The 25,424-nt window shown below is 38.6% G+C and overlaps 1 protein-coding gene across 1 annotated transcript in view; it reads left to right on the top strand.

Moving 5' to 3' along the window:
- LOC134370765 (uncharacterized) overlaps positions 1-25,424 on the top strand; it is a 126,123-nt gene that overhangs the window by 66,955 nt on the left and 33,744 nt on the right. Inside the window, exons 8-10 of the mRNA XM_063087748.1 lie at positions 258-282; positions 23,316-23,377; positions 23,836-23,860. Of these exons, the coding sequence (XP_062943818.1) occupies positions 258-282; positions 23,316-23,377; positions 23,836-23,860 (112 nt within the window). The remainder of the gene's footprint in view (positions 1-257; positions 283-23,315; positions 23,378-23,835; positions 23,861-25,424) is intronic.

The raw sequence follows: 25,424 nt of genomic DNA, 5'->3' as shown, positions 1-25,424 counted from the left end.
GGGGGCCTTTTCCTAGTAACAAGTTTTCCATTCTAGATGAACAATTTTGTAATTGCTGCTTAAAAATTGACTTGACTAATATACCTCCAAGGAAAGCTCCTGTGTTTTCCATAGGTGACACCTAGTATGCCTTTTGGGGCCTTTGACTTAAGAATTCTCTCCCACCTTGATTACTCAGAGTCACCAAAAGCACAAAGGCCTGAGCAAATAGCACACATTATCTAGTCTTCACAGTGTTTTCTTTTTTCTAATTGCAGGTGGCCTCAAGCCAAAAAAGAAAGGGTATGTATCTTGAATCACCCACTGGCTAAAAAAAGAGAAATGTACAAAATATGTTGAGCTGACTTGCTGGCTTTTGTCTGCAGAGGTATCAGGATCCCAGCCACCTGGTGGGAATGAGGATTGGGCTGTAGTTTAAAAAACTGGTTTTCAAGGTAGCAAACTCTGGCCATGTGTCTACAGTCTCTGGAAACTCCAGTGTCTCCTTTAGGTGGTATGGGTTTGTGCATCAGTGTGTTTATGTATAAGCCTGTTTGGTGTGATTGTAAATGTGTTTCTATGTGTGTTTCCCTAGAAAAATATCCTGGTTACCCAGCAGAAATCTCAGTGGCAACTTCCTCAATTTAAAAAAATAGACTATATACTTTACCTAAATTAACTATTCAAATCTTGTCACAGTCATGTATGGTGGGCTAGTTTACTATACCAACTTCACAGATGGAGATACTAAGCCACAAAGATCAATGTGCCAAAACTCACTACCTTCTAGATAGAAGAGCCAAGTGTACCCAGGCATGCGGTCCTGGTGTTGATGCGCAGAACTACAACCTCCCATCATCACCCAGCCAAGGGATCATTAGTCACCACGCAAGTGAGATCCAGCTTTCCAGTATATGCCTGGAATAACCCGATCCTACAGCAATTCCAAAACTCATCCATTATGTAAGAAAGATAGCCTCAGTGGTCACATAACCCAGGATAGCTACCTATGCATCTTGCTGCAGATTGTCACATAGTCGTTAGTATGAAAAGACATTTCCTACATGCTCCTGGTCAGATCACAAATGCTGACAGACAGAAGGCACCATGTAATATACAACCTGGCGGAAATATGTCACGCAGCTGGTTCTCTTCTCAACACGTACACTTCTTGGCCCAAATTCCAGTAAGAATTGGGGAGATGCTTTAGAGTGGTGGACAATGTTTTTTTACCATGAGCCCTAGTAGCTATACCTTCAAGGATAGTGACCATTAGAACACAAATTACCACTTGATTATTAGCCTGGTGTCCATCATCCTTGTTGCAACCTTCTTGTAAAGCTGGGTGGGAGAACCTCAGTGCTCACACAGAGCCTCCCTCCTTAATGGACTGACCCGATGCCAGCAGCTAGGTGCAAGCACAGGGAGCCTATAGCCTCAATGGATTTACACACGTAACATTGAAAAGTGAGCGTGGGTTTTATTATTCACAAATTTTCAATAATTGATTATCTTTACAACATAATATTAATGATGAAATAATCTTATATTTAAGGAGAATATTGTACCTCATATTAATTATAGTCTTTTAATATAAAGAGTTTTTAAAAATCAGATGCAAAATCCTGTACAGCAGATGATAGTGTAGCAGTGGTTAAAAAAATCATTTGAAAAGGCATACAATCTGAACCTATGGATGAGCTATAAAGACAATTAGGTAAAGAGCTAAAACACATCATTTGGGTCCCCTATACAATGTTTATGTTATATGCTTTGTGGAATACAATTATACAGGGGCTTGATGGAGTAAATGCAACAAAGGGTTGCATGGGTCAGCTGAATCCAAAAGACTGTGGTGAGATTAGTGAATCAGACTGCTCATTTTTAATTCAAATTTTACCTAGTTTGTCCTTTATGTGCTGTCTTCTGTTGCTACTTGGTCAATGATGCTATAGTCTTTGCTAAAAGATGGCAAAACCTTGTGATAACAAATTTAATCATGTAAGGTTTTGATAGGTTAAATTTTATAACATAATAAGGGCTTTTGTTTATACCTGATAGCCCAGTTAAGCAAGAATGTGTGGGGTCCTTTGAAGGCTGTTGGGTGTTCTAAGACTAGAGATGTAACTCTTCTCTGAGGAATATGGGGTCACCCTTAAAGCAGTGTCATGGTTGTCTCTAAGTAACATGGGAGGCTCTGAGACAGGAAAAAAAGGTCGCTACAAACAAGGATGTGGGTCTCCACTGGGAGATCTGCATCTCTTTATGAGAGCAAGCTGGAGTTCTCAGAAGGATCCAGAGTTGCTGAGAGAAATAGATAATTCACCATGCCCTCACTACTGTATAGTATAAATTATAAAATCCCAAGCTAGGTCAGTATTTCAAGTATATAAAAATGCAATCAACACTACTATTGATTAGTAAAAAGCTATTAAAATCACCACATCGTAGTCATGCACCCACAAGAATGGACACAGTATCGGGGTTAACATTACCAAGGGTTGGTGAGAATGTGAAGGAACTGGAATTGTCACATGTTCCCGTGGGAATGTACATTGTTTCAGCCACTTTGGTAAATGGTTTTCCAGCTTGTATTGTACTTATCTGTACCCATGACTTAGCCACCTCACTCCTGCCACCTGTATCCAAGATATGTGAAAGAGACAGAAATGCTTATGTCAACCTTGAGACTTACACAGAACCATTCATTGCAGCCTCATTCTGAGCAACCACTGTGGAAAATGACAGTGTATTTGAAATGTGGAAAGAGTAAATTTTGGTGCTATACGTTTACAATGTCCCATACTGACACAGCAATTCAAAATAACAAACTTTTACAACACAAAGCAACAGGGCTGAATTTCACATAGTAAACAGACAATATTCTGATGGACACAATGGATTTTATATTGTATGTTATTATTTATTTAACACTGAGAAACAAATACATCTAAAATATGGTGGTCACAGTTAGAGCAGTGGGTACTTACTGGGGGCTATTGACTGGGAAGTAAAGGAGAGGCTGCCACGGCACTTCAGACATTTTTTGTATTGCTCTGTATGTTGGAAACACATGCTCATATTTAAAAGAAGCCATATGATGTGCATTTTAAAATACATAAAGTGACCATTGACAAAAACAAGTAAAACATAAGAAATACAAAAAATAAATTGTCCTACAATGTAAATAGGATGCAGTGACTTCCTCAGATTTCTATCAGGTATTAAATAGAAATAATGCCAATCTTGTGCATGCCATTCCAGAGTATTTGTAGAGTAAACACACCCAGACTCCTGTTATCAGATCACGAGCATCTTGATATTCTACCCAGCAGTAGATGTTACAGGAAAAGGAAATGACAAAACAAACAAAATAACAAACACCTTGTGAATTTAGAAGTCAAAATCAGATTTCAAATATTAGCAATATAGAATCAGAAATTTTTTAGAAAAAAGTAAGGTGGGATTATATGATTAGATTTCCATAAGATTCATGCAGAGAGGATCACTGGGCTGTTGGGGATCACTACTGGAAGAGTCATTGGGTTAGTAGAGTAAACATTTGGTGACAGAGGGAGAGAAGGCCTGGGTGATCCTCAGAGAGAGACCTGGAAAAGAAGTCTCCAGGCTGTGGCTACAGAGGGGTCTCTCTATGAGGACATGGGACTCTGACCCCTGTCACAGCAGTGTTTATGGATTGATGTGGAATTTGTAGAGCAGAAACTGAACTTTGATGAGAAGGAATGAGCAGGGACGGTGCACACTCAGTGCTGTTGCAGCCACTGCCCATGCACAGGCAGGCTGCACAGACAGTAGCTCAGATTGATAGTCACCAAGACAGTGGGGGCTGCAGACTTAATTCATTGACTGTCATCCCTTGTGCCCAAGATGTGATGGCCAGATCCATACTGGCAGCATGCCCATTATCACAAATTGTGATTATACCCTGTGTTCCGCACCCAATTATCGCCAACCTCCCTCCCCATCTCCTTTTGCCCCACCCCACATTGTATCCCTAGGTATGTTCTCTCCCTTTGTAAGTTCAACACACCACTGTGGTCTTTTTTTCCTTCCTTCTTTCTCTTTTAGCTCCCACTTACGAGTGAGTACATGCAGCATTTATCCCTCTGTGCTTTGCTTATTTCACTCAACATAAGTTTTTCCAAGCTCATTCATGTTGTTGCAAGTGGGAGAATTTCATTGTTTCTTATGGCAGAGTAGTATTCCATGGTGTATATATACCACATTTTCCTTATCCAATCATCCATTGATGGACATTTAGGTTGGTTCCATATCTCAGCTATTGTAAACAGTGCTGCAGTGAACATGGGAATTCAGGTATCCCTTTGACATGATGACTTCCATTCCTTTGGGTATATCCCAAGAAGTGGGATTGCTGGATTGTATGGAAGATCTGTCTATAGTTGTTTGAGAAACCTCCATTACTGTTTTCCATAGTGGTTGTACCAATTTACAGTCCCACCAGCAGTGCAGGAGTGTTCCCTTCTCTCCACCCCCTCGTCAGCATTTGTTATTCTCTTTTTGATGATAGCCAGTCTAACTGGGATGAGGCAATATCTCAATGTAGTTTTAATTTGCATTTCCCTGATGACTAGTGATGTTGAGCATTTATTCATGTACCTGTTGGCCATTTGTATTTCTCCTTTGAAAAATGACTACTCAGCTCCTTTGAATATTTTTGAATTGGGTTAATTGGGATTTTTTTTTTTTAACTGTGTAATTGCTTGAGTTCCTTGTATATTCTGGATATTAATCCTGTTTTGGATGCATAGTTAGCAAAAAGTTTCTCCCACTCTGTAGGTTGTCATTTCACTCTGTTGACTGTTTCCTTTGCTGTGCAAAAGCTTTTGAGTTTCACAACATCTAAAGATACTCAGGAAGTTTTAAGAATCCTTCAAAAGCCCAGTAGAGTTGGAAGGAAAATATGGATATGGAAACTTTCCAGGAACAAAAGTAAGTCAAGAGAAGGACCTAGAAGAGTAATCAAACTGAGAGTCAAGTGCTGCCCATAGGACACTGGATTATTCTGTGATTCTCAGACCATGAGGCCCTCAGGTCAATCAGAATACACAAGAAATATACAAACTGGAGACTTCCCAGGCATTAAGGTATCTCAAATGTGAGAATCAAATTAGAAATTATGAATCACACAGGAAATAAGTCACCAGAATGGAAGTTCATAGAAATTAGATATCCCCCAATGTAGAGGATTCATAAAGCAAATGTACCTCAGAGGGCCTGGTTTTCCAAAGCCTTGCAGTTTCAAATATTGACCTTGCAAAGGACAGGAAATTTCCCCCAGGCTATTGAATCTCTGTTGCAAGATAAGAATCCTAACACAGCAAGGCTGCTGGTTCTAAGACAGACAAATTACTAATTGATATGTAAAGTTACTAAAAAGCTGCTGAAAAGGAATGTCAGCTAAATCAAGCCTTTGTTAGTGCATCACTTAATTGCCTAACAGAATGTCATCTGACTTGTTTTTACTGAATGTTACCAGCTTCTATTGTAAAACTTATAAAACTGTACTTAGCAAGACCCTACCTATGTCTCTTCCTGTGACTTCTTGGTCTGGAGAATAAATGCAGGAAAATAACCCCAATTCGTGGTTAATTTCCCAAATGGAAGGAATGCCTCTATCTTGAGGGTTCTGGGAGATTAACCCCTTTCTGGGGCTTCTCACTGCTCAAAAGAGATGGGCTTTGAGTAATCTTTGGTGGCTGCATCACCCAGGGGAAAAGGGGTGACAAATCCGTGGCAGGCAAAACAACACCCCAAAGTTCAGATGTTGGGATTATTTTTTAAATTAATACAAAGGGAAAAATGAGAAATCAAAATAATGTGTAAAGAGCAAGAAAGTACGGACTTTATAAATCATATTTGGAAAAGATCCAAATAAAATTTATACATTTGAATAACATAATAAAGTTAATATATGATGCACAGGAAAACATTAAAGAAATTTGATGAAAGGATTACTTAAATGAAAGACTGTGCTGCCAAAATGCATTACTGCATGACAATTAAATAAAAAGTACAAATATAGACATATGATAAATAGAATGAGAAGGAATAAAACTCATCTATTTTGATTACAAGAATTAGATAATTTATAAATTATGAAAGATAAAAAACCAATAAAATGATTTCTAAATAACTAAAACAAAAAATCGCAGACAGAAGATGTAATTCAGCATTGCATTCTATCACAAAAGTGATAAATAAAGGGAAATACTCAAACAGAAACAGTCAAACTGCATAAAATCAAAAAGGAGAAAAAGCATAAAACTTTACAGAAGCAAGAAAACAAAGAAAAACAAAATTATCATTGCTGGTAAAAATTTTTATCCAAACTAGGCTCAAATACTTAACTAGCCTTACTTAATAAAATTAAAAATAAAAATAAGCAAGGGAAGATTTGATTACCAATTGGAACTTCTAAAGAGGACATTTTAAGTAGAAAGAAAAGTTTTTTGTGTGTGAAGGACAAAACTGAAAATTAAAGAGTAAGACATTTGTGGGCATTTGGAATGTCAAATCATGGTGAACTTTGAATTAATGGACCTATAAATCCTTGGCATCATAAGTGACAAAGTGGTTAGATATAACAAAAATGTGGTTTTATACAATTTAATTAATCAGATAGCATCCTGCTCTACTTGAATAATTTATATGATGTCAGAAGAATCCATTATTTCGACAAACATTTTCATTACCATCTTTTTATAATTGAAAGTACATCCACAGTATATTTTGCAAATTATTTATTATCCTTTTATCAGAACTCGTAAGGAACAAAGAACTGACAACAGCGTAGACATCGACCACTAGAATCTGGAGACACAGGAAGGCTGGGTCATGTGTCCCTAGCATGGCTGAGGAGGACGAGAAGATGCAGTCCACCCAGTGCTTGACCACAAAGACACCAGCAGCAGCGGGATGGCCTGGGTGGCCCTTTTTTCTGGGGAGGCTCCGGGGAGAGGCTGGTGCTGTGAAGGTGCTGGGGTCCCTTCTGATGTGTGGACAAGAGAATCACCATTATGTACTTGAGAGCAGCATGATTCCTACGAAACAGACATCCCCGGATGTTGTCACTGTGAATCTCCTACCCCTGATGATGGAGCTCATTGGGGGAAAGTGAGGTGACCAGTGTCCACTAATATGCTAGATCCTGGTCTGCATCACACTGGGAGAAGCCACAGTGTAGACAATCAGGATATTGCAGAAAGACAAACTGAGGAACCATCACAAAAGAAAACATGGATTATGTATTTAGTGTATTTATGTTTAAACTTCACCAAACAGGAGGTGCTGGGGCTGATGGTGATGGCCTAGAACATGCTCAGCAGGCAGGTGGTGCAGATGGAGAGGTCCCTCATCACCCTGTTTGTGTACAAAAGCACCTTACATTTGAGGTTATTCCAAAAATTCGGTGAGTCACACAGGTCTAGGGACACCAGAAACTCTACTGGAAGGACCATCACTACGTGGATGAGGACAAGTGACGGTCTGTGGGCCTGTGAGTGTGAAGGAGTGTAAAGATGTGAGGGAGAAGGAGGAAGATATTGACCAAGATTCCAATGCCAGCTTGGAAACCACATGCTTACTAAAGCAACACAAGCGCAAAATGTGCGTTCTCATGGCAAGGAGGAAATATATAACTGGATTTGTCTAAAAACAAAACAGAGTGGGTCTGACAACAAAAATGATCTTTCTTCAGTAGTCAAAATTGTCCATTATCATCTTTATTTCACCCAATTATTCTCGACTGACCTGAGTAACTGTTACATATTCTTAAAAATTCAAATCAGCATTGTTTTATATGCCAAATAATTTTTATAAATACAAACACACATCTTCCACAATCATCCCTGGATATGGTTCCTGTTACGTGTACGCTTAGACTACCTGGGCTTTCCTCGCTGGAAAGCTTTTCTTCACTGTTCTGCTTTTATCTAGTTTGGTATTCAGAATCCAGAAAGGTGATGAGATACCAAAGCTACTCAGTGGTGTTTGTACAGCTGAAGTGAAGTAAATTTCATCCTAATGAGAAAAAAGTCACTAAGCCAAACAATTGAGAAATATTTTTAAGTCTATTTCACCTTTTCAGTGGTTTTGTTATTTTGATTTATATCCTATAACATGTGCTTGGAAAACATGATAGAATCCTATTAGCAGTTTTAAGAAATGTCAGTTTCCAGCCAAAATGAGAAAGGACTCCATTCACATTAAGCTGTTTCTAATAAACGTACTCATGTGAAAATACAATAGACTAGTCTTAGTTTTCTATTGTCTTTGAAACAAATTACCACAAATGTATGCAAACACAATCACACAGATGTTTGTCATTATCTTAAGTTCTAGAGGTTAGAAGACCAAAATGGGTCGCACTGGGCTAAAATCATGGCGTCTATAGGGCTGTGTTTCTATTTGGAGTTGCCAGATATGATACAGGATACCCAGTTAACATGAATTTCAGATAAAAATTTTATTATACATATGCCCCAATTAATCAAGGCAAATACTGAAGGCAAGTATGCAAATATTGTATCCTTATACAAAAAAGTTACTTCTTTATCTCAAATTTAAATTTAATTATTATATTGCTTAGGGTTCTCCAGGGAAGGAGAACCAGTAGAACTGACGTGTAGATATATAGATATATGAATATAGAGAGATTTATCATGAGAAATTGGCTTGTGAAGTTATGGAGGCTGAGAAGTCCCATGACGTACCATCTGCATGCTGGAGCCCAGGAATGCTGATGGTATAGTTCTGCTCCAAACCCAAAAGACGGAGAACCAAAAGCACAAATGTCTGAGTGCAGGAGAATATGCCTGTTCCAGATCAAACAGAGTGAATTCACCCTTTCTCTTCCTTTTTGTTCTATCCATGCCCTTAATGGACTGGATAATGCCCACCTGCCTTGGTGAGGGTAACTTCTTTCCTCAGCCTACTGATTCAGATGTTCATCTGTTCTGGAAATACCCTCACACATACACCCAGAAATAATGTTTTACCAGCCACCTGGGCATTTCTTATTCCAGTCAAGTTGATACATGAAATTAGGTATCACAGAAAGACTATATTTTTACTTGCTGAATATTCAGTTATTAGAAATGGTCCTCAGTTTGTCTTTCTGTGTTTTCGCAGGCTCTCTATGAGATTTTTCTTATCAGTTATGTCTGAGAATAAAGCCTAATTGTACTACTGTACAAATCAACAGACTTGAATCTTCCTCAGTTTTTGTTTTTACATTATGGTGGGGTAAATTTCAGCCTGGACTCATAAGATCCTTTTTTTTTCCTGTAAAAAAATATATTATGTATTTAAAATAAGATAACATATATAGAAAATAGAGAGTATAAAATGTAAATACAAGGAGTTATGGAAAAATAAAATATACACAAATATGTATACGTATATAATATTTCTCTTCCTTCAACTTGCCTCTACATAAAATATTTCTAATATCATTTTTTCTAGAGAGAGCAGGAAAATCACACTGACATGGCACACTTTGTCTCCATACCTCTCTACAGCCCAGTGCTGGGGACACCTGAGTACTGATGCAGCCTCCTTCCCCCCAGCACCAGGTGATTCAGCTCAGTGGAGTTAGGAGTATTTCTGGAAGCCAATTCTATATAGAATGGTTTTCAATAACTTAAATATTTATATGGGCCACTAAATTTACTCTTAGATAACACATCCCAATTTCTGTTGTGTGAAATCAAGTCATATTTTGCAGGGATGGCTTGCCATTTTAAAAATGTTTCTGAATGTTCCTGAATTTTTAAATGGTAATTTGAGAGTTCTTTCAGTTTATAATGTTACCCAGACTACATTTTAAAATCAAAATTTCCCAAAATAATTTTTCAATAGTACAAGTAGGGTTTATTCTTAGACTTAGATGATAAAAAAAATCTCAGAGAGAGCTTGCGAAAACACAGATGCTGGGATGTCAACACTTGTTACTTACTTAGTAGGTCTGGGATGGGAAATTGCATTTCTAACAAGCTCCCAGGTAATGCTGCCATATCAATGTTAAATGAAATAATTTTGTCTTCCTGGTCAAGTTAATGAATGAGGATATGTCTGCTAATGGTGTTTGAAGAAGATTCTCATGGGTATCAGGGGTGTGAATTACCTGTACTTGGAGTGGAGCTCCCTCCCCTCATTACTGCAGGCAGAGAGGGGGAGAGGAAGAACAGTCTTGGAGGAGTCACTCTGGACACAGGGATACAGCCTGAGAGACTGGATGAGGCACATGGCAATGAACAACTGGACAGAGAATTGTGAGTACTTTACCCTCCCGAATGGACTGATCAGTTCATGGAGTAATGGTCTTGGTTCTGATGGCTCTAAAAGGAGAGCAACTGAGAAGTTTAGCTCTCTCACTCAGCCATTCTGGCCATGTGATACCCTCCAATGCTGTGCAGAGCCACCTCCACCAAGGCCGTCACACATGTGTTCCCTGGACTTTGGACTTCCCAACCTCTGAAACTATAACAATACTCTTTGTTTTCTTACACATTACAAGTTCAGGCGTTCTATTAAAAGCAAGAGAAAGGGACTAACACACCTGTTGTCCCTCCAAAGCCCATGTCCATCCTCCCCCACAGGCCTCTCAAAGATCCTGTCCTCAGCCTGAAGCCTCCCTAGTGGTCAGAGATCTGACATGATCTGATGAGGGATTGTTGCATCTATGTTCATAAGCAAATTTGTCATATTATTTTCAAATCTGATGCTATCCTTGTTGGATTGAGTGTCACGATTTTCTTAGGATAAGAAAATGAGTATGGGCTCCATGTCCTCTATTTCATGTCTTAAAAAGGTTTCTTTCATGTTTGCTGGAATTCTCCTTCTGTCTTGGATTTTGATTCATAAAATATGTTTGCTAATTAAATATATGTAAATGAACTGATTAAATATATAATTAAATACACACACAAGGGTACTTCAAAATTTTATGAAAAAATAAAATTAAAAAATAATACGTCTTCCTATGAACTTTTTGAAGATCTTGCGTGTGTTTGTGTGTGTATACATATATATAAAAAACCAGAATAACTGAAACTGTAATTTGTAAGAAAAGAACATTTCTTTCTTACAATGTTGGGGGCTAGGAAGTCCACGCTGAGGGATTTCTTCTTGGTGGAAACTCTAGAGAGTCTCATGGCGCCCAGGGTATCACATGGTGAGAACAGCAAGAGTGCTTATTAATATACTCTCATGCTCTCCTTATAAAGCCACCAGTCCATACCCATAATAACCCATTCAACCATTAACCCATTACTCCATGAATGCATTAATCCATTTCTGAGAGCATAGTTGTCATGATCCAATCATCTCTTAAAGGTCTCACCTTTCAACACTGCCACACTGGGGGTCAATCTTCCACATGAGCTTTGGAGGGGACAAACGTTCGACCTGCATCAATCTATCTATCTATGTCTATGTATCTAAAATTATTTTGTTGTATACAGAGCCCCAGACACTAAGGATACTATGTATGGCAGAGTTTCACAGTCCCCAGAAGTGATGAGAGAAGACATCAGAAAGAAAGTGGTGGTTGACCACCTGTGCAGAGATGCCAGGAGGAGAAGGTGCAAATGCACTCCCAGTGTCCTTTGATGGTCCCTAATAAAATCTTCTTGTCTGATGACTGAGGAAGGTGAAGGAGAGAGGAATCCAGGCCATGGTAGAGATGGCCCCAGAGCTCTGATTGTAGATTGACTTCTTTTTGCAATTGAGATACCTATTTTCCAAATGTCTCTTAATCTCTGTTTTCTTGGCCAAATTCCTTCATGCAAATTTGTTCCTGCCATGTGACTGTCCATTCCTCATTGTCTGCCTGGATATCAGGTTTAGACAATGACTCCATGAGGGTGGAGGATGAAATAGGGAGCAAGGGTGTCAGTCAGAGCCCAGTGCTCCTGTAGCTCCTGGGGCTCAGGTGCAGAAAGGTCACACTCCAGTGAGGATACTGCTTGCCCAAGTATGTGAGAGTCAGTAGAGGATTTTTGTATGTGATCTGGCCCAAAACCCTGTGAGATCCTGTGTCCTCAGCCCCTCTGGCACTGCCCAGCTCTCCTGGAAGGGTGTCCTGATTATAGCAGATGGACCTCTCTGATTTCACTATTCAGGACAGTAGAATGAGTAGGTTCCCTCTGTGGTGTTTGGGGCTCAGACATTTCTTTCAGGTCAAGAATGGCCTCCAGACAGCTAGTTACAGGGTGCATTGTACAATGCTTATGTCACTGGATATTTCATGATTACCTGGCATTTATTTGAGTTTGCTTCTGCCAGTTGCCTTCAGTCATTACCAGACTGTTACCGTCTTGAACCAAGTTTACGGCTTAATGTTTTCAGAGTCCCCAGGTGGTTTAAAACTTGAAATAATTCCACATGGATTATTCTTACACGTTGACTTTTTCGGTGGTGGTGGTTGTCATTGAGAGGGTCTCCTGTTAGGTTTCCCCAGCCCTCACTGTACAGGCCTTGGCATTTGATTTCTGTCTTTTCCATGAGAATATAATGCTGTCATGGAAAAAGTGTTTTCTCCCCTTTCTTGTTTCTCTTATTTGTAATTTGCCCTTGAATGTCCTCCTGGCAATAATGATCTGTATTTAAATAAATAATATATTTGAGATATTTTTAGTCTAGTTTTATAATTTTTCTCAATATGAGGATTGATAGAAAAAGAACATTACTATATGTGGACATCCCCCCCTTTTCAGAAGTTCCCCCTCAATCTTGACCTATGGAATCTCATGACCTGTTATCCCACCCTCATTGGACCCTGATCAATTTTACTTGCTGAGAGATCCATGGATTTCAAGGATGTTGGGTTTATAATGTCTTGGTTCAAAACATCTGGTACTTGGTACTTAATACCGTCCCCACCAAAAAACCAGAGAGGGAAAAGTGTTCAAAGTGATGGGGTTAAACTGGAGGATGTGATCGCATGGTGGGTCTGACAGCCATGCCTAATGGGGATGGCTGTCCTTGTTAACCCACTCAGTAACCTGGAGGCATATTTTTGCTGCTGGGGACATAGCTGTTTTGTTTGCATAGGGAGACCAATAATAAACATAGTATTTTTATTCAACCCATAAAGATAGTCTGACAAGACAGCATTAAGCCCTCTGGTTTTAGTAGCACAAGTGAGAGCACAAGCCAAAACCTGAGCTGATGTTGACCTCAAACGTAAACAGGAGAGTAATGTATCAGACCAGGAAGAAGGGGAAAATATGATATTTTGAGATTAAGCAATCTGAGGAAATCATGACTGATGAAGTGAGAAGAGAAGTCACTCCCTGAACTGAACTTGGTCAGAGCCACCACCACGGCTGACCACACCAGGCCAGGAGAAAAGAAGGGAGGTCTGCGTTCATTCCTCTGTGGGTCCTGAGCACTGTGTAAGCCGTAGAACTGCTGTGCCATGTACAACAGTAATAATCAGCCTCATCTTCAGGCTGCGGCCCAGAGATGTGCAGAACACCTGCATTTGTTGAGGTATCTTTGGATCCAGAGAAGCGGCTGAGGACCCCAGAGCCCTCCTGCTTGTCTGAGTCTGACTTGAAACTCAGGATATGCCTAGGAGGGCTCCCTGGCTTCTGCTGGAACCAGCCTAATCAGGACTCACCAACACCGATGTCACTGCTCAGGGTGCAGATGAGTCTGGCAGATGCTCCCAGAGATGCAGAGAGGGAGGGCAGCTGAGTCAGCACAGGCTGCGCGAGGGAACCTGCAGACACAGACACTCATGGGTGATGGGGTAGGCAACGGGGCAAAGCTTTTTAGGGGTCTGTGCCAGTGAGGATGACACCCACTCAGGAGCTGTCCCAGATCTATGAGGCCTGTCCCTACCAGTGCTGTGAGAGAGGAGCACAAGGAGGAGAGGCCTCCAGGCCATGGTGGATTCAGTCTCTTGAGGCCCCAGAGCAGGGCTGGGTGGCCCAGGCCTTTCTTATCTTCTCCCGTGGCCTGAAAGAGGAGGGGCTGTGCACACAAATGTGTTTCCCCTACTGATGACCTCTGCTCCACTCTGAGCCCAGCTGAAGGCTGAGCTTTAGGCAAAGAGGGCTGCTGGTGAGATTCAAGAGTTGGCCCCATGGGAAGTATCAGGGAGGACACCGCTCCTGGGCCCTTCCACCCTTATGGAAAGAACTCAGCGAGGAAATAATTCCAGTCACTTGGAGAGATGGAGAGTCAGTAAGTTTATTACGCTAGTGGGACAGGAACACTAGCGGGACCCAGGTGGACTCATGTCCTGAGATCCTGGGACCCTGGCTGCAGGGAGAGCTGTGGTTATATACTTTTCTCGAGCAGGCAAGCAAACCTTTTATTGGCCCTTTCTGTATCTAAGCAAAGTTACACAAGCAGGGGCGCTTCATAAAACAGTTCAGGGGCTTCACTAGGCCAGGTTACAGAGCCAGGAAATGTGTGGTTAAATAGGTGCTGTTCCTTTCAATCTCTAAACATATCTTTGAAAAGCAGTTTCTGCGAATTTAGGTGGCTCAATCAAGCAGCAGAGCCACAGAAACCCAAGAAGCAGACTACTGTTTAAGCAACCCTTAGGGGTCCTTTTCAAACAAGCACATTCCAGCTGCAAAATTAAAACAAATGTGGGGGTAAAACATTTACATTTTGGGATCCACTTCACCACAGACCTGTGAACAGGAGACTCTGCCCAGCCCAGAGAGACACAGCTGCTGAGTCTCCACCAGCAAACGCAGGTGCCAACACCCCAGCCCTGGAGAGGTTGGGGGATTACAGGGCAGTGACATCCACTGTGCAGATGCTGGGAAAGAACCACAGTGCCACCTGCTGCTCACTAATCAAACTTCATTCTTTGGGTGGAAAACATTTGAAAGGAACAGGCCTGATGTCTGGTCACCATTAGTCCACAAACATCTATAGCCCATACACCCTAGTGCCTCCGTGTAATATTAGTAACCAGTCTTTTCCAATAAGGGATTCCTGATGTACTAATTGGAAGAGTTGTGGAAATTATGACCAGTGCACATTGAGACTGAAATTGCAGAGGGCTGTGGGAGCAAAGACCTGAGCAGCATCTTCCACTGTGGCCAGGGAAAGAGGCGACTGTGATGTGGGTCGCAATGGAGAGTGGGGTCCTGCTGTAGGACAAATGAAGGACCAGGCATTTCTAGAGGAGAAGCACAGTTCTTGTAAGAGGTAGCACAGTGTGCAAATACTCAGGATCAGTACATAGCACATAGTGTTGAAGGGATGGCCAAACTTACCAGGTGACCATCTCCAGTAATCTAATGGCATTGGAGTGCCTGGAGAAGTAAGTATATTTGGATCCAGATGGCAAAGAATCTTTTTGGTCATAATACAGAAATTCAAATATATTTATCATGGACTTAGTAAGGTGTAATTGACATCAATCAGCTGCACATATTTAACATGCACAATTTAATATTTTTTGATAGTAAAATAAATCTGTGATCACAATCAAGAAAATGAATCCATCCATCATGTATATACATGTATAAACTCACAAGTTTATACATGCCCCTTTTACATCATTCCCACCCTTGTTATCCCCTCCCAATTTCTCGGATCTGTCTTCTGTTAAAGACCAGATTGCACTTTTTGCAATTATATAGAAATATATACTTTTGCTGTCTACACTAGTCCACGGGAAACATAAAGTTATCATTTGATGACCCGAAAGATCGATTCCTTTATAGTATGTGGTAGTCACTTACAAAATGAGGGACATAGATTAGAAGGGGTAAGCCCCTGTCCTATGAGGTGAAAACAGAAAATATTAAAATTTTTATCTATCTTATTTTATATAATTATTCTACTATTTTAAATATATGGCTTATACAACATGTGGATTTCTCGTGGGTTTTTACTTATTTGTATTAAAAACTTTTGAAATACATTTTTCCCATAAGCACAAATATCCACATGTGTAAAATATTTGACATATGTATTTTCCGGGAGACAACAGCATCTCACAATATATTGCAAATTTCTTTATTTAGAACATTCCTCCCCCCCAATATACCATATGTTAACAATAAATTGTAGAGAATGATTATTTTTAATGCATAACAATTTATTCCATGTTATGCAAATTTCTGAAACGATATACTCCACTGCAGTGAACAGTACCGGCGTATGGCCAGAATTGCTGTGTTTATAGAGCGTAAGCTAATAGGGTAGAATTATTTACCTGAGCTCAGGTCTCTTGGCTTCAATCACCATGCCACCTCCTTAGCATGTACCTAACTCTGTAAAAATAATCTGTTTGCCTTTTCCATTTAATCAAGAAGTTAATTAAAAGGGTTTTAAATGAAATCAGCATGAGGCTAGATATTACTGTTTGCTTACACATTAATTCAGTTTCTAAAATTTCACAGTGCCTAGAAAATACAACCTCTTTGGTTTTGGCTTTCATGAAGTTAGTGAGACTTTTAGGTCTAAAATCTTACCATTTTAAATAATTTTCTCTTGTATTACAAAATAATGTGTATCTCATGTTTATTGGTGAATAATGTTGTCCATCTGTCATTATGCCTAATTAGTCAAACTTTCTAATAATGTTACTTAACATTCTTTATGTTCATTTACGTGTCGTAGACCAAAACATTTTATTTCTGTAATGGTTTTAATATCACCTAATATGATTATGTGTCAACGTGTCACTGTCTGTGAATTGGTGTGTCATACTCTTTAAACTATTAGCTATTTAATCTATATGTGTAAATGAATTATAACAGTGACTACTACATTGCATGGACTAAATAAGTACTTACCTCTCTGATTCATCAAATTCCCATTTGTTCTTCTGTTCTATCTAAATATTGATGAAAAAGAGGAGGTATTCTCAGTATACTATCTGGATAAAATACAAACTCAAATGGCATGCTTCACTAATTTCCATTAGATTGAATAACTCACGTGACTCACTCAATGAATATGAGTGTAAAGCAAAGAATTTATAGTTATATTCTCCATCCTACAACAGAAGAAACTTTTGCTCATTCATTGAGGACACCAAACCTCATTCTTCTACATTAAACTTCCTGAATCGTCAATGTTAACTGCCTAGAAAATCTAAAAACATGGAATACCACAAATTCCAAATAAATAACAAGATAGGCACAAATTATCAAAGTATACCCAAGAAAAAATAGAATCTGTGAATACACATATAGCAAGTAAAATGATTCATTTAATTAAAAATCTTTCCACAAAGAGAAGCCTAGAGCACATACCTTAACTGGTAAATTCTACTAACTTTAAGGAACAATTAATACCAATTCTTCACAAGCCTTTCTGGAAAACAGAAGAACACTACTGGGAACACTTTCTAATTCATTGTATAACAGCAGTATTACCCTGATCCTAAAGCCAGGCAAAACCAATACAAGAAAAGAAGATTATGCATGAATATCCCTGGTAAATACACGCACAAAATCCTACAAAAAATTAGCAAACTGAATCCAGTAACATATAAAAATGATTGTACACCACGGCCAAATGGGATTATTTCATAAATGCAACACCGACTTAACGTCCAAAAATTAATCGGTGCAATACACAAAATAATAAAATAAAGAAAAGAGAAGATCCTTTCAATAGATACAGAAGAACATGTGACAAATTTAACACTAATTCACGACTAAGCTCTCTGGAAACTGGGAATACAAGGAAACTTCCTAGATCTTCTAAAGGGAATCAAAGAAAAACCTATAGCTAACACATAATGGTAAAATACTGGGTGTTTTATCTAGACATTTGGGAACAAGGCAAGAATATCTACTCTACCACTCTATTCACCATGAAACTGAAGGTATCTTCCAGAGAAATTACACAAGAAAATTAAATAAAATCCTCCATATTGGAAAGAAGACGTGGAATTGTATTTTATCGCAGATGACATAAACTTGAATATAATAGTTTTTAAGAAATTCACTGAAACCCACTAACGTTAATAAATGAGTTCAGCAAGGTCACAAGATATAAGATCGATACACAAAATTTAATTGTACTTTTATATACTAGCACTGAACAATCTTAAAATTAAATTAAGAAAACAATTCCATAAATAACAATATAAAAAAATATTGGGAAGTAAATTTAACAAGCCAAGTGCAAGTCTTGTACGCTGAAAAATAATTTTTCAGAAACATTGTTAAAAGAAATTAAAGAAGAACTAAATAAATAGAAAGACATTCAATGTTCCAAGATAATAAATTTAATATTGTTATTCCTTCACAATACTCCACGATATGTTGATGCTCCACAAATTGGTCTAAAAATTAAATGAAGTCCCATCAAATTCCATTCAATACACAATATTTCAGGTAGGGTGAGTTGTGATAGATTATGTTATTTTAAGGATTGGTCTATTTTGTCTAGGTTGTTAAATCCATGGGTGTGAAGTTTTCCATGGTCTTCCTTTATCATCCTTTATAGGTCTATAAGGTCTGTAATAACATCAGCTCTTTCATTCCTGATATTGGTCATTTGTTCCTTCCTTGTCAGTCTTTTAGCAGTTTGGCACTTTTACTAATCTTTTCAGCAAACCAATTATTTGTTTCATGGATTTTTTCTATTCTTTTCCTATTTTCAATTTTATTGATTTATGCAAGTGTATGCAATAGTCCATCCTTACGTTTCCCTTTTGTTTATTTTGTGCTTCATTTTCTAGTTTCCACTTCCTTACTGAGACTGTTGATTTGAAAAGTTCTTCTTTGTTAATGTGTACCTTTATGTCAATCTCAGCACTGCTGTAGCTGTGTCCTACAAAGTTTTAAGTGTACACTTACGCAGCACTGACAGTGGAACAGTCATTTTTTTTTTCCCGAGGGTTATACCTGTATTTTGTCATTTATTCTTTATATACTGTGGTATGTGAAGTGGTAGCAGAAAATATTTTTTTCTGCTTCATTCCCACTGTTTCCAAAATGAGAAGTCTGAACAGCTCTTCATTATTGTCTTTTGAGTGCTGCTCCTCTAATCTGATGGATACATTTCTCTTAACATATTTCCTACTTCCTACTTGATATTCTGTTTCAATTTGGCATTCAGATATGTGAATCTGTTTTCTCATTTGTTGCATTTTTGATGCATTTAGAATAGATACATATTAGTGTATAAAATACTACAATTCAAATGTATATTTATGGTCTTGTATGTATTTTTATATATGCATATATCCATATATATTTATATATATTTGTTCAAGCTGGAGTCCGTTAACACTCTCTGTTTACAACAGTATAGAATCACCTGTCCTTTCTGCACCTACCCAGTCACTCCCTCAGGTGGATAATAACTGGAGAAAATATGGGACCATTGATATTAGTACAGTTTTTATGAATCATTCATGATCTATCTGATTTATTTGTGGTAGAAGTTTTGAAGGATCAGCAGAGATCAGCATCTATAATGTGGTATTTCATACCATTAAAGGTACCTATTCTCTTTAAACATGGCAGATCTCTCATCTTCATCCTAAATTTTTACTCATTCCACTTATTTGGGGGCTAGTCACTAATTTCCTTCCAGTAGCTTGTTTTCATGAGCAGATCATATGAATATATTGGATTGGGTGTTGATTTATGAGCCAGAATACCCATTAAATTTAACATTATGAAGATGCTTTGAAATTCTACAGAAAAATATTAATTATATGTTTTTTCCCAAAATTTTCACCCCCCCCCGCACAAGAATGAACTAATTAAAATATAGTGATTACAGTATTTACTCATATACATGCACAATAACAGGGAAATTTCTCAGTGAATTTAGAGATTGAGAGGCAACTAAGTAGAGAGTAATATACATTTATATGATAAAAATATAGTTTAATAGTTATATCTTTAGAAAAATAGGACTTTAATAACTGAATATCTGTTAATGCTGCCTTTTATCTAATCTAGGGCAAAGTTTAATTATTGGTTCTAGAGATATTTGGTGATTCAGGAATGGTAGAAATGGGTGGGGATGTTATTATTTTATGTTATTTTATGTATTTATGTATTTATTTATTTATTTTGCTGGCCAGCACAAGGATTGAACCTGAACCTTGGTGTTATTACCACCATGCTCTCTAACCAACTGAGCAAACCAGCCAGCTCAGGGATATTATTTTTAAATCAATGATGGAATCTTTGTCCTAAACATGTCAGCTTTGTTCCTTTGAATTTGATATTCACTACTGACTTTATTTGTTGGTATGACATTTCCTCTAATATAATTTGTTTTCAAAAACAGGGAGTAACAATGTGTGGGTTTTGGAATCACTTTTTCAAATAAAACATTTATTCTTAAATGACATGATTGTACATGTGAAAACCATTTATTCTTAAATGACATGATTGTACATGTGACAGTTGGCCTCACAGAGCAGACTGTGCTCTCACTCTGAAAGTTCTGTGATGCCCTGTCGCCGTGGTGATGTGATTATGTAGGTGTAGCCCTCGGAACTGATTGCCACTGTCTGTGTTGAGTTGCTCAAAGCTCATAGCAGGTAGAACATTTCTTGCTTTTTGTCTTCATCATGGGGAACCTGTGTTCCTGCATTAGAGGTATGTTAGATATTAGCCTCACAAATGCTGTCCTTTCACATGGACTAGTTAATATGTCTAAAAATATTTAAAATATTTTTCTCTGTATTTTGTCATATACAGTTATAAATGTGTTCTGTAGTTCAGTTTTATTTTTCAATTTATATACGTAGTAGTTATCAAGCAGTTTGCCTTTAAACTTTATTTACATATAAGAAACATATCATTTTCTATTACATTCTGCACCCCTAAAGCTCCCCATCATTAGGTATTCCCTTGGGGAAATTAGTACAAATTACTTTTTAATGCAGTTTGACATAAGTAAAGATCTAGTACATTTATTAATTTCAGAAATTTGAATAGAATCCAAAATGGGGGAGATGGTTTTGAGGTATTTTACACAATAAAGTGTATCTATCTTTGTTATTAACATGCCTTTCCTCTCCCCATTTCCTAAAATGAGTATTTAGTTTAGGAAATTTTGGGTATGTCATTCTCATTCATATAACTCGTTTTAAAAAAATAGATCATGAGAATGTGTACTGTCTAAGTTTCAGTGTATGAACCAAAACACAGTTTGGGGTTTATTCAAAATTACAAAGCCATCAATTATAGGTGATTAGTCAATCTTTCCAGAGGTAAACATAATCAAATGCAATGATTTTTTTTCCCTCAGTTACCCAGTAAATAGCCACTATTTCAACACAGAAAGATAAATAGGATGAATTTGTAGAGACTAATAATCAAGAACAGAGATTTATTTCATCTGAGAAACAAGTAGATAACATATGTACATATAAAGCCAGATAAAAATTGTATACAGTGACAATTGTATAAATTTGCATGTAGAGTTGTAGCTTTAAAAATGCTGTGTTCATGTATTGTGTGACTCAGTTCTCCTGACCCTTCATCCACAACTCTCCGAAACCTCAGCTACGATCATTTCCATGATGTAGCAACTAAGTTTAAAGGCATTTATATTTTTGAAAAATAATCCAACATGATATTTTTTTCACAGATTTTAGAATTCAGACTTTTAAATAGATCATGCTGCTCCACCCAGTAAACTAGTGTTCATCTCATTTGAGCAGGTATCTGTTGACCATGGCTCAGGCAACTGGATCATTCTGGTGAACAGTGCCGCCCTTTTCTGTAGAATGGCCACTGAGTGGGCCCTCAGGCAGACACAGACAGTGTTTTTGACATCTTTATCTGACTCCTTCAAAACTCGGTCTGTGTTAGGATAAACTGGTTGATTTTAGGCCAAGCAGCTATATGTCATAATAAGAACAATGGTCTGGGAATTTGGAATCCTGGGCTTGCATGAGTCTCTGAGTCTTGGTAAGCTGTGAGATCTAAGGCAGGACCTTTCACCAATAATCCAGCCTTATGAATATTTATATTTTACACTTAACGTACATTGAATCATTCAACACTTGCCACAGACATATGTCCTGGTTTATTTACTATCCCCGTTTTCTGGGTGAAGGAAAAGACATAGAGATGAATGTGTCCAAGCTCATGTGCTCCTAAGTAGAAGAACTAACATGGAATGCAGGCATGTGACCCCGATGCTGAGGCTCTGAACTACTGACCTGCACTCATCTCTCAGTTGTGGGATCACTGGTCACCATGCAAGGAATGTTCATCATCTGTATATATGCCTGAATTATCCGAGCATATGGAAATCCTTCACGCAATCCATATTATATGGTAGTGTCAGTGGTCACAAAGCCCAAGACATGTATTAGTACATTAATGTCACATATTTTGTCATAGTCATTATATGCAAAGCACATAGAAAGCCCCAATTTTTTTGGACAGTTCGCAGATTCTGAGAGTTAGGAGGCACTACTTGGGGGAACTGGTCAGTCTCTTATCAGTGCTGAGTCACTTGTTAGCGCCTGTCCTAAAGCTGATAATAGGGAGATCATTTAGTGATATTTGATGGCATTATAAATATGATCCTTAGGCTGAAATCCTGTGAGATACACACCTGGAGACAGCGACAAGTAAAGACTCAGAGAACACTCTGTTATTAGCCTGGTGTGTCACCTGCATGCAGCTCTCACGTACAGCTGGGTTAAAGAGCCTCAGTGCTCAGCAGGGGCCTGCTCCCTGCTATGCCCCTCTCACTGAGGGTTGGCCAGTCTGAAAATGGACAGCCAGCTCACACAACAAATACAAATGCATGACACAGAATCGGAAGGCTGGAAGGAAATTATGATTTATAGTGGTTATTTTTAAAAGTTAGAATTTCAGCATTTTCTACTATTTAGTAACTGATCACTTTATAACAAAGGACCAGTGAATAAATACAATTCTCTCTTGTGCCCAGTGTTAAAGCCAGTTCCCTGATTAAATTTTGCACAGATCAAAGGCAAAATCCTATCCACGAGACAATAAGTGCAGTAGCAGCAGATGTGCACCTGTGCAGGTTGAAGTAGACTTGGTAGAGGTCAGGAGAGCAGTGGCAATTCTACTGGGCTTCAACATGGGCTGAAGGAGTGACAGGACTCTGTTAATTTGCCATCACCCAGAAAGCCAGCACTGTATTCCTCAGTTGTTTCCCACTCATCTCTTTGCCTTCCTTGTTCCATTAAGCAGGATGGTCCTGCAGCTGTTTAACTCCTGCTTCCTACCACACCCATAAGTTCCAGTCCTTGGTGCACATCAAGCAAAGTTCCCTGAGTAATCAGTGAGCAGCACCACCAATAAACTGACAGTTATTCTGTGTCCTTCTCCCTTCCCCAGGAGTTCATGTTAAAAAGATATCTCCAGAGAAGGCAAATGAGGACAAACTCTCCATCCCTGCGGTAAGAATCACGATTCTTTGTTTAAAGTAGAAATGTTGCTTTACTTCTGAATTGATATCAGATTTGAAAAAAACTGATCATGTGTATTGTAGGTGCTAGATAATGTTTACATGGTGGGTGGTGGAGGAGAATCTTACCAACTGATACCTCATTCAAGAAAGCACGCAGCATTGGCAGTGTCAGGTTACACATGGCACGTTAGGGGGCCTTTTCCTAGTAACAAGTTTTCCATTCTAGATGAACAATTTTGTAATTGCTGCTTAAAAATTGACTTGACTAATATACCTCCAAGGAAAGCTCCTGTGTTTTCCATAGGTGACACCTAGTATGCCTTTTGGGGCCTTTGACTTAAGAATTCTCTCCCACCTTGATTACTCAGAGTCACCAAAAGCACAAAGGCCTGAGCAAATAGCACACATTATCTAGTCTTCACAGTGTTTTCTTTTTTCTAATTGCAGGTGGCCTCAAGCCAAAAAAGAAAGGGTATGTATCTTGAATCACCCACTGGCTAAAAAAAGAGAAATGTACAAAATATGTTGAGCTGACTTGCTGGCTTTTGTCTGCAGAGGTATCAGGATCCCAGCCACCTGGTGGGAATGAGGATTGGGCTGTAGTTTAAAAAACTGGTTTTCAAGGTAGCAAACTCTGGCCATGTGTCTACAGTCTCTGGAAACTCCAGTGTCTCCTTTAGGTGGTATGGGTTTGTGCATCAGTGTGTTTATGTATAAGCCTGTTTGGTGTGATTGTAAATGTGTTTCTATGTGTGTTTCCCTAGAAAAATATCCTGGTTACCCAGCAGAAATCTCAGTGGCAACTTCCTCAATTTAAAAAAATAGACTATATACTTTACCTAAATTAACTATTCAAATCTTGTCACAGTCATGTATGGTGGGCTAGTTTACTATACCAACTTCACAGATGGAGATACTAAGCCACAAAGATCAATGTGCCAAAACTCACTACCTTCTAGATAGAAGAGCCAAGTGTACCCAGGCATGCGGTCCTGGTGTTGATGCGCAGAACTACAACCTCCCATCATCACCCAGCCAAGGGATCATTAGTCACCACGCAAGTGAGATCCAGCTTTCCAGTATATGCCTGGAATAACCCGATCCTACAGCAATTCCAAAACTCATCCATTATGTAAGAAAGATAGCCTCAGTGGTCACATAACCCAGGATAGCTACCTATGCATCTTGCTGCAGATTGTCACATAGTCGTTAGTATGAAAAGACATTTCCTACATGCTCCTGGTCAGATCACAAATGCTGACAGACAGAAGGCACCATGTAATATACAACCTGGCGGAAATATGTCACGCAGCTGGTTCTCTTCTCAACACGTACACTTCTTGGCCCAAATTCCAGTAAGAATTGGGGAGATGCTTTAGAGTGGTGGACAATGTTTTTTTACCATGAGCCCTAGTAGCTATACCTTCAAGGATAGTGACCATTAGAACACAAATTACCACTTGATTATTAGCCTGGTGTCCATCATCCTTGTTGCAACCTTCTTGTAAAGCTGGGTGGGAGAACCTCAGTGCTCACACAGAGCCTCCCTGCTTAATGGACTGACCCGATGCCAGCAGCTAGGTGCAAGCACAGGGAGCCTATAGCCTCAATGGATTTACACACGTAACATTGAAAAGTGAGCGTGGGTTTTATTATTCACAAATTTTCAATAATTGATTATCTTTACAACATAATATTAATGATGAAATAATCTTATATTTAAGGAGAATATTGTACCTCATATTAATTATAGTCTTTTAATATAAAGAGTTTTTAAAAATCAGATGCAAAATCCTGTACAGCAGATGATAGTGTAGCAGTGGTTAAAAAAATCATTTGAAAAGGCATACAATCTGAACCTATGGATGAGCTATAAAGACAATTAGGTAAAGAGCTAAAACACATCATTTGGGTCCCCTATACAATGTTTATGTTATATGCTTTGTGGAATACAATTATACAGGGGCTTGATGGAGTAAATGCAACAAAGGGTTGCATGGGTCAGCTGAATCCAAAAGACTGTGGTGAGATTAGTG

The sequence above is a fragment of the Cynocephalus volans genome, chromosome 2, assembly GCF_027409185.1.
Source record: "Cynocephalus volans isolate mCynVol1 chromosome 2, mCynVol1.pri, whole genome shotgun sequence".
Lineage (NCBI taxonomy): Eukaryota > Metazoa > Chordata > Mammalia > Dermoptera > Cynocephalidae > Cynocephalus > Cynocephalus volans.
Note: the sequence above shows the minus strand (reverse complement) of the source record. Positions and strands in the feature narration are given on the sequence as shown.